Here is a 15,336-nt window from a genome sequence, read left to right on the forward strand (position 1 = left end):
CAAAGATTAACTTTGGGCATCTTCCTCTATTGCTTTCCACCTTATATTGAAGGGTAGGGTCTGTCACTGAACCTGGATCATGGAATTTTTGCTGGGTTGCCTCACTTGAAATTCTACTAAGTTCGCCTATCTCAGCTGGCCAGGGCTGGATTTACAGAAGGTGCCACAATGCCACACTTTTCTGTGGGTTCTAGGACTTTACTTATTGATACATCTCTCTAGACTGGAATACCTCCTTTTATAATTTACTTTTTTTTCAGAAAAATTCCATGTAAAGTGTTTTTTTATTTTTCAGATTGACTTATATTTCTCTGAGTTCATCACAGTACAACAGATAAACATTTCTGTTAAATAAAAACAAGCTGGGGAGGGCGGCAATGGGGGGAGGGTGGGGAGGGGAACACCCATAAAGAAGGGGAGGGGGAGGGATTAGGGGGATGTTTGCCCGGAAACCGGGAAAGGGAATAACATTCGAAATGTAAATAAGAAATACTCAAGTTAATAAACAAAACAAAACAAAACAAAACAAAAACAAAAAACAAAAAACAAGCTGTATTCAAAGATGTAATAATCATAAAAAGGAATGCTTAGCTTTAATGTAAACATTTTCAATACATAGTATGAACACAAAGAACTGAAAAAATTTGTCTCATGTTATAATACATCTAGTATTAAAAAGAAAAAAAACTGATATTTTTTAACTGGTACATACTGCACTTTGGTCTTTCATATTGTATTGTACTCTCTTCCTAATCCACCACAGAAAACATGAAAGTCTGGTTGCCCAGAACTTTCTCCCCTTTGTGAAAATTGTTAGGTATAGAGAGGGGCTGGATTCAGACTGAATAAAGAAAGGAAACAAAACCACAGCAGGTGACCGCTAAAAAGCACAGGAGGACAGGCTCAAACCTCAGGACCAAAGTCCTTGAGAAATCTAGGGGGAAAAAAATCTTCAAATAAGATTTAACAAATGCGATCTAAGTTTATGCACATATTATTCTAATATCCTGAAGAAAACTAAGTCATTATTTTCAAACAGGACTGAAAGGGTGCTGTTATAAACCCGTATTTCTCAGATTTTCTGAATCTTCTTCACGCTGGGGAGCCAAAGTCTCAGGACTTTTAAGTTATCCCAAGCTATTAATTATCAATTACTACATGATTACATTCTTATCTACAGGAAATAATAACAGTCATTTTCTTACTGAGTGTTTGTCTTTACAGTACTTATTATATTATATAAATGCTGATTCTTATGCAGAGAAATTAGTTACACAATAGTCATTACATAGCCTTGTTTTTTATAATTGTCCCTTTATGTAAGTATAAATGTATCACTTGTATTTATATCATTATGTATAATAGCATAGCTTAATTTATGTTTTTATTTCATCAATGTTCCTTTGTGTGTGTGTGTGTGTGTTTGTGTTTCTATGTATTCAGGTAAATGTTTGAATGTGTTCAGATGCACTTGTATGCAGCTTCATATGCACATATGTGTGGAGAGCAGGGGACAGTCTTGGCTGTTGAGCCTCAAAAGCCATCCCCCTGTGTGTTTTCTTTTTGAGACTTGGTCTCTCACTGACCTGGAGTTTGCCTAATAAGCTCAGCAGGCTATCCAGGAAGGCCCAGGGAAGTGCCTGCTTCCACCTTCCCTGCAGGGGGATGACAAGGAAGCACAACTATGCCTCCATCTTACCAGCCCTTCACAATCCATTTTTTTTCTTTTTATAATTTGGAAACCCAAAAGAAAGGAACCATTGAAAGAGAAGCACTAATAGAGCAATGGTGCCTGAATTTAGAAATATAATTTCTAAGGTTCTTCCTTCTTTTTCTAAGTTACATATATACATCTATATCTATATCTCTCTATATATATCTATATATATACATATATTGTCTCTCCAGTATTTTATGAGTCTTTCAAAAATAATGTCTTACCTTAAAAGTTATTATAAAATCTTCTGCATGAAGAGTGATGCAAATGAATACAGTTTAAAGTCTTCAGGCAACTGTGTATATATTCTGATATTGATATTGTTACTTGACAAATTTTCAGGCATTGAAATTAGACAACTAACAAATTGATAAATTTCATATTTATATTAATATATCCCTTATTATGCTAATCAAAATTCTTTTGTAAAGATTAGTTTCATTTTTATTTGTGTGTGAGAAACACACACACACAGAGCGAGAGAGAGAGAGACAAAATGAGAGAGAGAGACGGAGGGAGAGAGAGAGACAGAGGGAGAAAGAGACGGAGACGGAGAGAGAGAGACAGAGGGAGAAAGACAGAGACAGAGACAGAGAGACAGAGGGAGAAAGAGACAGAGGAGAGAGAGAGAGAGAGACAGAGACAGAGAGAGAGAGAGAGAGAGAGAGAGAGAGAGAGAGAGAGAGAGGCCAGAAGAGGGCATCAGGCATCAGACACCCTGGACCTGTGAGCCATAACATGGACACTGAGAAGCAAACTCAGGTCCTTTGGAAGAGCAGCAAGTGCTCCTAACTGCAGATCATTTTATTTATATGATCTAAAACTCACATGTTTCAAAGGAGGATTTTCTGTTGCAAAGCATGTGGCTGAGGCAATGCCAATTAATTGGAAACGTCACTTTGCAGAATGGTCACTTAGGACCCATGTAGAATTGGGACCAGTGAGAGATGATAGACAGCATTTTTGGTTTTGATTGTTTGTTTGATCTTTGTGTGTGTGTGTGTGTGTGTGTGTGTGTGTGTGTGTGTGTGTGTGTTGCACTGTTGTTGTTGTTTCCTATTACATGTTGGTTTGGAAGGTTGGCAGGTTGGACTTTGTGTAGGACCTGTCACAATAAAAGCCTCTAAAAAGTACCTCTCTCTGTGGAAATCAGAGCTCAAGGACACAGTACAACTCAGGGCTGATGACATCTGTCCGAGGTCCTGACTCTTCCTATAACGTTAGCTTTAGACAATAAACTACAAGCCAGCACGTGCCTTTCTTTTCTTTTCCTTTTAATTTTCTTTTTACTACAACCAGTTTGAGTCACTTTCTCAGTGAGTAAAATACTATTTCCAGATAGGTTTTCCTCGTTTCAAAACGTATAATCTCTACTGCAAACAAGACCAGAAATGCACAAATATGTAGCTTTGGTAGATGAACTTGTGCTAGCTACTTCTCTTTGAGGTTACAAAATGCCTGATTTAAGAAGAAGCACTGTGGGAGGAGATGGGGGAGAAGTACAGAGGGTCAGAAATTTGAAAGGAGGTGTGTAGCAGTGGGGGGAGGGGGAATTGGGGGCAGCCACTAGAAAGTCCCAGATGCCAGGGACCCAAGAGGTTCCCAGGTCCCAAAAGGGAGGACATTTGCTGAAACACCTTACAAAGGGGAGATAGAATCTGTAGAGACCATATCCAGTGGATATCCACGGCCTCCAGTTGAGGGATAGGGCCACCCACCCACCTCAAAAGTATTAATCCAGAATTCTTCCTGTCAAAGTGCAGGGACAAAGAGTAGAGCAAAAACTGAAGGAAAGGCCCACACCCAGACACTATTGCTGATGCCAAGAAGTGCTTTCTGACAGGAGCCTGTTTATAGCTGTTCCCTGAGAGGCTCTGCTAGAGATGGACCAATACAGATGCAGATGTACACAGCCAAAGATCGGACTGAGTCTGGGGATCCCAATGGAGAAGCTAAGGCAGGGACTATAAGAACTGAAGGGGTTTGCAACCCTATAGGAAGAAAAACAATATCAACCAACCAGACCTGCTGCCCAAAAGCTCCCAGGGACTAAACCACCACCCAAAGAGTACACGGGGGTTGGGAGGACCCATGACTCCAACTGGATATGAAGTAGGGGATTGCCTTATCTGGCATCACTGGGAGGGGAGCCCCTTGGTCCTGTGGAGGCTTGGTGATCCAGGACAGGGGATGCGAGGGCTCTGAGGCAGGAGTAGGTAGGTGAGTGGAGGAGTACTCTCACAGAGGCAGGGAGGAGGGGAAACTAGGAAGGGGGCTAACATTTAAAATGTAAATAAATAAAATAACCAATAAAAATGGGGGGGGAGCACAGCCCATCATGGTAGGGACGGCTTGATGACAGGAGTTGGCTCTGGCAGGACCATGAGGCCACTGGGGACATTGTGACTGTAGTCAGAAAGCAGAAAACACTGCACTTAGTTGGCTTTCTCTGTTTTCCCCATTTATTCAATCCAGGACTCTGCCTCATGGGACAGGACCTCACTTATTGAGTGTGAATCCTCCTTGGTTTAAGCCTCCCTGGAAACCCAACAAAACCATGCTGGAAAGTGTGTCTCCTGGTGATTCCAAATCCAGTCAGGTTGACAGTGAGGACAGACTTGCAGCCCTGCTTAATTTGTAGCTCATGTTTCTCTTCAGGACTATATGAAGGATACAATTTTTGCTGTCAGACTGAGTTTAAATTGTGTTTACCTGACTTCCAGAGACATTTGTTTCTAATCTCACTGCGACTCTTCTCTTTTCAAATGCAAGTCAGGAAAGTGTTATTCGATAATTATAGGGAGAAAGTGATGGGACACTTTAGGCATCTTAGTCCAGTGACTGGCACATAGTAGGTTCTCCATTCTTACTATGGTATTAGTTGAAAGTGTGCTGGCTATGGTCTCAGTTTCCTGTCAGAACTACTTTTTTCCCTAGTAGCTTTTCTTTTCTGTATGCATTTTTTGTTTCCGTTTTGGGGTCACATAGACTCATAGGGCAGTGGTTCTCAACCTGTGGGCCATGACCTCCTTGGAGTCACATGAGGAACTGCATGAAAGGGTTTCAGCGTAAGAAAGGTTAAATAACGCTGGGTATAGCTTGTGTATTTCAGTGTGTGTGTGTGTGTGTGTGTGTGTGTGTGTGTGTGTGTGTGTGTGTGTGTGTGTGTGTGTAAGAGGCCAGCGATAGGTGCTGGGTGTCTTCCTTGACTGCTCTCTGCTATACTTGTTGATCAGGGTCTCTCAGTTGAGCCTGGAGGTAACTTCTTTGGCTAGGTTACCTAGCTTGGCTTGTCGACTCACTACCTGCTTTTGTAGCCCTGGGATTGCAGGGGCTATAGTATCTGCCTGCCTTTTTTTATGTAGGTGCTGTGCATCCAAACTGAAGTTCTCATGTCTGCGAGGCAAGTGCCTTCTCTCCAGACGCCCTGGCTTCCTTTCAATGACCTAGTCAGAGGGAAAGAGATGATTTTTGCATTATCAAATTAAACATTTTTTTTTTTACTGGAGAAAATTAACTTAAATAGTGCATAGTGAAAAGGTTGCCTCTTCGTTACATCAACAATAATTTATTGGACCCCAGATATTCTGGGAAGGAAAGTAATGCTAAATCTGACTGTGTCTAGCATATCCATTAATGTGATTTCATTAACAGAATCAGTAACCTACTATAGGGATTTAAATTTTTTAACCCTTGGCTATTTGCTTCTTTTTACTTTTGAATTATTTAGTTTGATTAAATGCCTTTTTGGCTTAGAGGATAAAAGGGCTGAACGGAAGCGTTGCCAGTCAGCAGAAGGCTTCCCCGCGATCTTTCAGCTCTGTGCCTGGGTCCCTGTCTGCGTACAGACCCTCCTCCGGGCTCCACCCATGAACGCTTAGGGCTGCCAGCCGCGTACTCAGTGTTTTTCTAGGAAGGTGTTTTTCTTCACAGTTCCTAGCCCTCTAGTGGCTGTTATAAAAATGTCACTTTGTAGTCCCCGCACAGGAAATGCCTGTTCTTACTTCAGATACCAGAATCCTCTTACAGGAAGTTAGGTGTGGTCTTTAAAGGAGAATTTGAAAAAAAAAAAATTTTTTTTTTAAAGCATGATGGAATTTTAGCTGCAGTCTTCTTGCTTCCAGCCTATCAACCCAAAACTCTGAGTGTAAAAGCTTCTGCAGGGGTAACGTGTTCCTGTTCTTAACTATGCTTGCTCTCTGTGAGGCTTCTCCACCTTTGCAGTAGAATCCTTGGGGGAATCTCTAGGGGGACCACTTTCATTCTGAAGCTGCTGGCTGCATGTTTTAGCATGTCTGTCCCCCTAGAATCCCAGGCATGGGTACGGCAGGTTTCTCCCTTGAACGTGGAAGAATTGTCTTGATGCCTGTGCCTTCCGCTAGGCATCAGAGCCACTGGGGATGAGAGAGGAAAATGAGGGATGCTTTGGAGATGCTGTGATGCTGACAGGGCAATCTGACAGCTGGTGCCTGAAAGGTGCTGGTCAACTTAAGAAAGATAATTAATGCTAACTATGCAGTAGCGTATGCCGTTCAGATTTGCTGGTGGGTTCCCAGATGTGGACTGAGGAAATAAATGGGTAACTTGTTTTACTCTTAGAAGAAGCATCTCATACATGACAGTGGCAACTCATTTCTGTAGTGTAGAGGTTAAAATGGATTTTTTTTTAACAAAAGAAAAACAAAAAAGAAGAAATAGATTTAATGATTTTGAAGAAATGCCATTCTGGGGTCAAAATTTTTGCTTTATTCTTTAAATAGCATAGAAACTCCTGTGAGTTTCCTGGCTGAGGTCACATTTGCAGTCACAATTACCAAGTTCTCTACTTTAACAAAATGTGATTTGAATGTCAGTTAAAGCCCATTTATATACCATCACAAAAACCCATATTACAGGGACTATGCTTAAAAGAGAAACTGTTAGACATACCATTTTTTTTCAAGTCCACATTCTGAAATGTATATTTACACTGCTCTGCTAGATTTTTTATCAAATGAGACTCTGACTTGGAAATCTGGTATCTCTCTGTGATGTTTCCTCTGGTTCTGCAAATTTGTTAATTTAAGAAGCAATTACACTGGTTGGCAGCAGGTTGCTAAGCCAGGAGGTCCAAGCTCCAGACCTCTGATGTGAGTGACTTCCTGCCTGTGCTGGCAGTGCCTGGTTCCTTCCTGTGTAGTTTGCCAGCAGTTCCAAATGCAGCCCTCAGCCGGGGCAACTCCTGCACCCCCTCACCCCGCCTTGCTCTCTACCTGTTTCCACAGCCTGGACTTGCAGGGTTTCCTCAGCTCTTTCCCAGATGACATGGCTTTGAATAAACCCTTAAAGGTTCTAAATTGGGCCAAAGGAAAAGTAAAAAGAAAGAAAATGGAGAGAGGGAGGGAGAGAGAGAGAGAGAGAGAGAGAGAGAGAGAGAGAGAGAGAGAGAAAAGCAAGATTACCGCACAGCCCTGCTTCTACAATTTTGTCTGATTATTTTCCTTCTTTTGTTTTGAATGCTATATTTTTCAGACAGAATGCAGGGCGAATAAAAATGGCTCCCAAAAATATTCACGCAAATGAAAGAGCGAGCATACAGAAAGATGCACAGTATCTCCCATTTGCAAGCTCTGAACAGGGTGTTTCCCCCCCCAAGTAGCATGATCCCTTCAAACATTTCAGGAGTGGGAGAATAGATTACCTCATGCACACCTACTGGATGTGAGAGAAAGCTCTCCATGCAGGCAGATGAATGCATGCATGAGGGCTCACGGCGCTGGGAGCAGCTGCCTTTGTGAAATGCTCTAGCTGTTTGCTTTGTATACTTTACGCTCAGCGTCCTGGGATTGCCACCCTCACCTGTCATCTTAACGGTCCTTGCTTTCTCCCCTCCTGTTTCTGTAGCACTTTCTCACGCGAGGAGCTAAACAGTGACTAAAGAAGCAGGATGAAAAGATGGCACGGTCAGTGCTGGTACCGCCAGGACCTGACAGCTTCCGCTTCTTTACCAGGGAATCCCTTGCTGCTATCGAACAGCGCATTGCAGAAGAGAAAGCTAAGAGACCCAAACAGGAACGCAAGGATGAAGACGATGAAAATGGCCCAAAGCCAAATAGTGACTTGGAAGCAGGAAAATCCCTTCCTTTTATTTATGGAGACATTCCTCCAGAGATGGTATCAGAACCACTGGAGGACCTGGACCCCTACTATATCAATAAGAAAGTGAGTTTTTAGACCAGCTGCTCCCCCCGAACCCGATTTCTTTAAGATGGTGAAGAGTGTACCTCTTTCCATCTCTTAAAATATCTCTAGGATGCTGGGTGGGCTGACAAAGCAATGGGGCTGTTGTCTTAAAGTGTTTTGAAAGCACCTGGTTGAGTCTGTGTGTGGGGGACAGACATATACTGCAGAGGCCTCCTGCATGGGAGGAAGACAAAGCCAATTTATTTTCCTGGATACTAATTAAACAGTAAGTTGCATGCAGATTCACCCCGAGTGCTACTGCATTGTGATGAAGGGAAAAGTAGAGAAAGGGTGTGTGTGGTTTTTATACTTCTCAGAGCAGTGTCTAAGATCTCCCCTATTGCCTTGAACTTGACCTAAGGCTTTGGGGTCCTTCATAGGCTCAATTATGCCTTCATCCCACAGACTGTCATTTTTCCCATGGCTCCCTGCAGAAGGTAGAACACCAGAATACATATAAGGGCCAAACCCCAAAGTTCTAGCAGTTTTCACGAGAAAATAACCTCCATGACAAAAGTTGCCGAAACCTCATTTTTAGACTGTGGAAGAAGTGAGTCAAAGAGTCGGCAAAGTTACACAGAAGTCCCGTGGTCCTGACCACAGAATTGTCTTTGTATTCCTTACCTCCCGAAGTTGCTTATCCAATTTTGCATAGTTTGCAAGAAAGAGGACTAGGGTGCTGTCCTTTGCTGGCAACTGTTGCAGTGCTGGGCATTTTATCGGGGTCTCTTACTCTCTTCGCATATCCTGATGCAGCCTGTGAATTCTGATCTGTGTGTTGTGTTCTCTTTTTCAGACCTTTATAGTATTGAATAAGGGGAAAGCAATCTCGCGGTTCAGCGCCACCTCTGCCCTGTACATTTTAACTCCCTTCAACCCCATTAGAAAATTAGCTATTAAGATTTTGGTACATTCATATCCTTTTGACTCATAGTCGTTTCGAATGGTAATTTTTCCCCTGTGACTTAATTATAAAATAGAGCATTTTCAAAATATGTGTGGCTGTCAGTGTCCACTGCTGGCTCTTTGGTCTTCCTCTGCAGCAAGCCTGTGGCAAGGTGGGACGGCAGGTAAGTAAAACCCTCTTTTCCCTCCTAAGGGCTTTTATTCTCTCCGACTCATTTCTTCATCTTCTGGTCCCTTCCCAATCTCTCCCTGCCTTCAACCCTTCATTCATTTTAGTGCCACAGCCAGGATAGCTTTTCATGCCTTTGAGCTTTATAGTGCTATATTGGAATAGTTCCTGGGCATTGATTTTTCTCAGTGATCCATCATTTAAAATACACAGTGACCAAGAGTCTATATTGTGGTTTTGGCTCTTTGGTCAGAATTGTATTACGTTCTCTTGTTCTGTTGGTGCTTGTAAACTTTGCGTTCATGGGTATATACAAGTGTGTTTATACATACCTTGGGACTTTTGAAATGTTTTCCAAGTTTTCCCGATGGCACTTGTGCTGACTTTCTCTCCAACTCTCTTTTGATTACTTGCTCCCTGGTTTTATTCAGTCCGCCTGTCTCTATGTACTCAACTGCAGTCCTTATTCTCCTTACTGAAGGACATGATTCCTGGAAACAGGGCAGGGGAGAACTTGACAGATAACAGTGACTTGGCTTAGTCCTTGAAGTTAAACACAGTAGCTGGAGTAAGAGGTTTTCTTCTAGGCAGAAGCAGTAGTCTTGCTAAGAGTCAGAAAGCCAAAGAAGCAAAGACCAGAGCTGTACCGGGGAGAGGAACAAATAGGAATGTGTAGAAACCTCGAGTTTCTATGAAGAGTTGTGTATTTCAGGAACCCAACTCAAAGTGGAAGAAACTGAAACACAGCTAGGTTTCTATTAGGACAAACTCTTTTTTGTTGTTGTTTGTTTGTTGTTGTTGTTTTGTTTTGTTTTTTATTTTGATTTTTCAGACTGGGTATCTCTATGGTCCTGGTTATCCTGGAACTGATTATATGTAACAGGCTGGCCTTGAACTTACAGAGATTAACCTGCTTCTGCCACCTGAATGCTGGCACTAAAGGAGTGTGCCATCATGCTTAGCCCAAGACCTTAAACTCTTAAATGTTTTACTACATTTATTTATTTATTTATTTATTTATTCATTCATTCATTCATTCATTCATTCATTCATTCATTTGGAGTGTGTGTGTTTGTGTGTGTGTGTGCTTGTGTGTACTTGCGTGTACATGTACAGGCCATTGCATACATGTGGAAGTCAGAGGACAAGTTGTAGGAGTCAGTTCTCTCTGCCATGTGGGTCCTGAAAATCGAGCTATGTCAGCAGGTGTGCGTGCCGTGTGTCTGTGTGAGGTACCAGGGTACATTTGGGGAGGGCAGAGGACAGCTTTGTGACATCCGCTCTCTCCTTCCACATTTGTGTGAGTTCCAGGGATCTAATTCAGCTTGGCAGTCTTTCGTGGTAAGCACTTAACTCATGGAAGCATTTTACAGGCCCTGACAAGACAAATTTTAAGTTAGAGAGAGTTATGGCCTGAAATATTATGCTATAGTCAGACCAGGACCTAAATTTAAGACTTCCACTATAAAATCTCACCGCTAGTAGTAGATGTAGCTTGAATTAGATAAAGAAATTTGAAAACGGGAAAAACCTGGTGCAATGGACCTGTCTCAGTTTAGCTAGTAATAAAGCATGTCCCCAAAGTTTCCCTGGCAATACAAGTTCTGTGTCTAGAAGTATAGCATTTTGAATCTTTTTTTCTTTTTTGTACTTCTGAAGGATTCTTTCCCCCATGGTCTACATAGGTATCATCAGCATAATCTGCTTTGGTCTTTATATCTAAGGTTTTAAAATTTATTGTGCATTATCTTACATCAATAAAATTTCCTTCCATATGCTCCAGTAAGAGAAGCAGTCACACAGAGAAAAAGTCTGAGCATTAGACATGAATAATAAAGTCAGAGTCTGTGTCTTGGTTCCCACGCTTAAAACGATGCTCTCTTATGTTTCAAGCTTATGTGCACTGCGTGAATATCTCTGTAAATTAATTATATTTACAATGGCTATATTTCACTTACATTAATATGGTTTATGAAATTATGCCCCATTCATAGAGGACACTTAGAGATATGCACTAAGGAAAATACTAAGAAAGCAAAAATTAAGGGTTGGGGATATAGCTCAGTGGTAGAGCGCTTGCCTAGGAAGCACAAGGCCCTGGGTTCGGTCCCCAGCTCCGAAAAAAAGAACCAAAAAAAAAAAGAAAGCAAAAATTAGAAAATCTGATGTAAAACAGGTAGAAAAGAAGATTTGAATGGAAAAGAAAAGCAGTTTTGTCCTTCTTTTGATGGAAGAAGTAGTAGGCCCTATATAGAAAATTGGGCGGGCTTTTGTTTTGAAATATAAGGAGATCATATCTTCTATAGGATATTTCATAAAAGATATCATCCCTTTTATGAAAGTCTTTGAAAGTTATGAACCTCAGGAGTCAGTCCAGTGATGACATTTGCACTGGTAGAAGGCATAGGCCGTTTCGGAAGGACAGTCGGAGTCTAGATGTTGGAGACATGGCTCCTGCTAGGACCTCCCTGGAGGTTCACACACTACTTGATTCTGTCTTTTATTGTAAGTAGCTCAGGGAGAAACAGGACAACAGCATTATAAATTAAAGCAGGAGCAAGCAAATCTACTAAGCTGCGCTAAAATGAATTCATATTTCAATTTAGAAAATTGTTTGCATGCATTTGTTTGTGAGAGAGATTTCCATATACATGGAGGCAAGGGTATGGAAGTAAGGAGAAAACAAGGGAGAGACATTTCTCTTTCCACTGTGTGGATGTTGGTGATCTAAGTCAGCTCATCAGGTTTGGTGGCCGCACTTTTACCCACTGTGAGACATCTAGCCAGCCTCAAGATGAACTCTAGGCTTTCCTAGAGCCTTTTAAACAATGCAGACTCACAGATTTCTTCCAGGGAAGTAAATTAGACAAGTTTACTCCCTCCCTAATTTTCTGAATTAAAATGTCATATTTCAAATGCACTCTCTTGAAGTAGAGATATGAGGAAAGGCAATTATATTTATTATAATAAATGCAGGTAAGCTCTTCTATCTTTTTCTGATAGTATAAGAATTAAGCCGAGATCCCACTAACTCCAAGATGTATGGGACAGTGGTTTTCACAATGGCTTTGTGCTTCACTCCACTCAATGAAAACTCTAGGCTCGAATCTTGCTTTCGTGGTTCTCACAGCAGCACCTCTACTGTACATTAACATGCATGGGAACGGCCACGGGATGATAGTTGGCCATGGTCCAGAGAATCAGAGTGCCATCAAATTTAGATGGGTGTTGCAGGGGGCTGACAGTTTCCTGAGCAACAGAGTACAGGCCATAATGTAGTAACAGAAGTTAAAGGTGACAGTAAGTCCCTAGTCTGGACCAGAAAGAAAACTGGAATTGCTGTGGACTGAGGCTGGAACAGCTCTGAGTAAAACAACCTGTAGATAGATCACGTGCTTGGTTTTCAGCACCAGTATTTGAAACATCTGTTAAACATTAGGGGAGGAACTGTGGAGTTTGGTTCTTAGGCAAATGTGAAGTCTAGAAAGGGTAGGGCAAGAGAAGTCACTTTGGGATTTGTCATTGGATGGATACCATGGATACTCACGACACCAGGTTGACCCACTAAAACCCTGAGACACTCCACAACAAACACTGAACTGTCCATTGTTCACAAACGGTAGGAGAACGGAAATGATAAGGTTAGGATCGGAAACCAAGACTCCAATCCTTCTTTGAAGATTCATTTACTTAGTCTACGATGTTGACCACATTGTAGTTTTCTCTTCCTCCACTTGGAAAACCGTAGCCATAGTACATAAATCATAATAATAAATGCATTGCTGGCTCTGGTGATGCACATCTCTAACTCAAGTACCCAGAGAAAGATGCAGATGGCTCAGAAATGCAAGGCTAGCTGCCGCTATATCATGAATTCAAGGCCAGTCTGAGCCGCATCAGATCCTGTTAGGAGAGAAGAAAGCATGTACGACCCAGAACCTAGCACCAGGGTCTATTACACTTAGTAAGTACTTAAGGAAGACTGCTTAGGACAGTGCTGTTGAGAGCAGATATAAATCTGCAACAACCGCAAAAAGAAATCTTCCCATCACTTAAGCATTTCTGAGAGAATTTTGAATGTATAACTACTCTGCCCCAACCTGCACTAGGAAAGAGGAGGTTCTTATTCCATTCGAAGCTTGTAATGGTCAAAACACATGCATTTCCTTCTAACTTCTCATTCGACAGATGAGGAATGCAGCCGAGAGGTTGTAAATGCTTAGTCCGTATCTGAGATCCTTCTTCCTCCTCTGTCTTTCTGCCTCTGTCTTTCTGTCTTTGTCTTTCTGTCTGTGTCTCACTTACTTTTTTCTCAAGAGGGTCTCGCATAGTCCAGGCTTGACATCAGCCTTGCAGGTCCTTCACGGATGCAAGCCAGCAGGCCCAGATTTCTGAATGTGCACTGGCACTATTGAGGCTAAAAGTTGAAACAGGTCTTCTGTTCTCAGCCAAGTGCTGTTGCACTATTCTCTCAGTAGAGGAGAACTGATTTGAGAAGCCAGATATAATACACTGAGGGTATCAGCAACACCCATCTCTACATTGGTAAATGTCCTTTTCGCTGGTTCCAATTAATGTATTTACGTGGTATTTATGCAGACATTTTTAAAAATAATTTTTCTAAAGAATGAAAAGAGAGTAGTTCAACCTAACCCTTTCGTGTTCTTCTGTCTTTAATAGTCAAAGATTGTTGCCTGCCTATCTACTAACAAGTATTAACATGAAGAATTAAGAAAAAACATTAATCAATAATTTTTCTGGCTCAGAAATTAGCTCATATACTGAAAAGGACCTATCCCACTATTTAATCTGCACATTCAAGTTAGAAAACTAATCACCCAAAACATTGTTTAACCTATAGATTATTTGTGAGTTTTAATTTTTAATCCCTCTAACTTCTTTGGATACACATAAGACAACATCATTTCAGTTCATCATGTGACATACATTTCATGAGGTTTTGATTTTTTTTTCATCTTGTGCCTATTCTGTATGTTCTACCCTTTAACAGTACCTAAACTTGTATGCACAGTGTGTACAGACTTTGACATGATGGGAGTATTGTAAAGTGACACAGGTCGCCCTGACCCGATGAAGCACTATGGTGAATAGCAAACAGCACACATGTAAAATGCCATAACATCCCATGACTTTAACAACTAAAACTTACTGGGATGGAGATAGTACATTAAAGAACAAAGGAGCAGAAGACATCATAGAATGCTGATCCCATGGTAGACATTATATAGTGATTGGACATATATGTAGTGGGAGGCTGCCAAAATGATCCCAGCTACATTTACAAAGTCCATTTTGGTGCAGTTAGTCAAATGAACTGACTCATAAAGACCACTTCAGACGAAATCACAATCATGTGCAAGTCTTGTTCCATGACTGTTGGTCTTGGTCAACACTCGAATAACTCAGCGATGTGAGAATCGAGAGTAATGAACTGAATCCAGATACAGACAACTAAAGTGTTCTATGGAAATTAAATATGGAAGTTTAGGAAGAAAGAGAATCCTAAGGTTATCTCCTGGGCTCCAGGATGACTCATGAGAATACAGCAATGGTAAGGGAGTTGTTTCTCCTGCAGCAGAGGGATAAGAAGGCTGTTGGTTCGGTTTAGGAACTCTAAATCCTTCAAAAGGTTTGGAAGAGTCAGTGGGATACCTAAGTACAGAGGCCATATGCGTAATTGAGTGTGGAGACCTAGAAAGGGGTGTCACCTGGACAGAAGGATGTGATGTCTGTATGAACACATGAAGCTTGCTGTTGCACTCTGGTAGGATACTGATAGCAGGAGTCCGGATGGTGGCTTAGCTTGTGTTTCTTCTCCAAAAGGAAAATGAAAGATTTTAAATGGCACAAAACACTGTTGCTCCTGAGGCATGAACAAGCAGGCAACTGGGGCCTCCTCAAAGAAAGAAGAAAGGGGAGGAGACCTCTTTATTGGGCTCAGTGAAAAAGGAAAGTTACATGATAACTGTATTATAGCTGTGGGTTATCCTTTGGTTTCTAATGAAGCGACATGGAGATTTTTCATCTGTAGGTAGAATACAGGGAGGACTAAAGATGCAATAGGTTCATAAGAGCAAGAAAATGAGCATCTCTTTCAGGAACTCTGGCTATGAAGTAGAGAAAAGAAGTGAAGCCAAAATTTGCTGATGAGGGTTGTGGGTTACAGAGACCCTCGGGTTCCCCCAAGGCAGGAGAAACATGAGCAAGTTTGTGTTGATGATTGATGAAGAGAGGCTAAGGGTCACAAAAGGTAAAAGAATGGAGAGCTAAGCTGTTCCTACAGCATTCTGGAAAGCTAGCT

At 41.5% G+C, this 15,336-nt stretch overlaps 1 protein-coding gene across 1 annotated transcript in view; it reads left to right on the top strand.

Annotated features, from left to right (window-relative positions):
- Nucleotides 1-5,131: 5,131 nt before the first annotated feature.
- LOC116901461 (sodium channel protein type 2 subunit alpha-like) overlaps nt 5,132-15,336 on the top strand; it is an 84,687-nt gene continuing 74,482 nt past the window's right edge. Inside the window, exons 1-3 of the mRNA XM_032903409.1 lie at nt 5,132-5,882; nt 7,601-7,918; nt 8,736-8,854. Coding sequence (XP_032759300.1) covers nt 7,652-7,918; nt 8,736-8,854 — 386 coding nt within the window. The 5' untranslated portion in view covers nt 5,132-5,882; nt 7,601-7,651. The remainder of the gene's footprint in view (nt 5,883-7,600; nt 7,919-8,735; nt 8,855-15,336) is intronic.

This window comes from Rattus rattus, chromosome 5, assembly GCF_011064425.1.
Source record: "Rattus rattus isolate New Zealand chromosome 5, Rrattus_CSIRO_v1, whole genome shotgun sequence".
Lineage (NCBI taxonomy): Eukaryota > Metazoa > Chordata > Mammalia > Rodentia > Muridae > Rattus > Rattus rattus.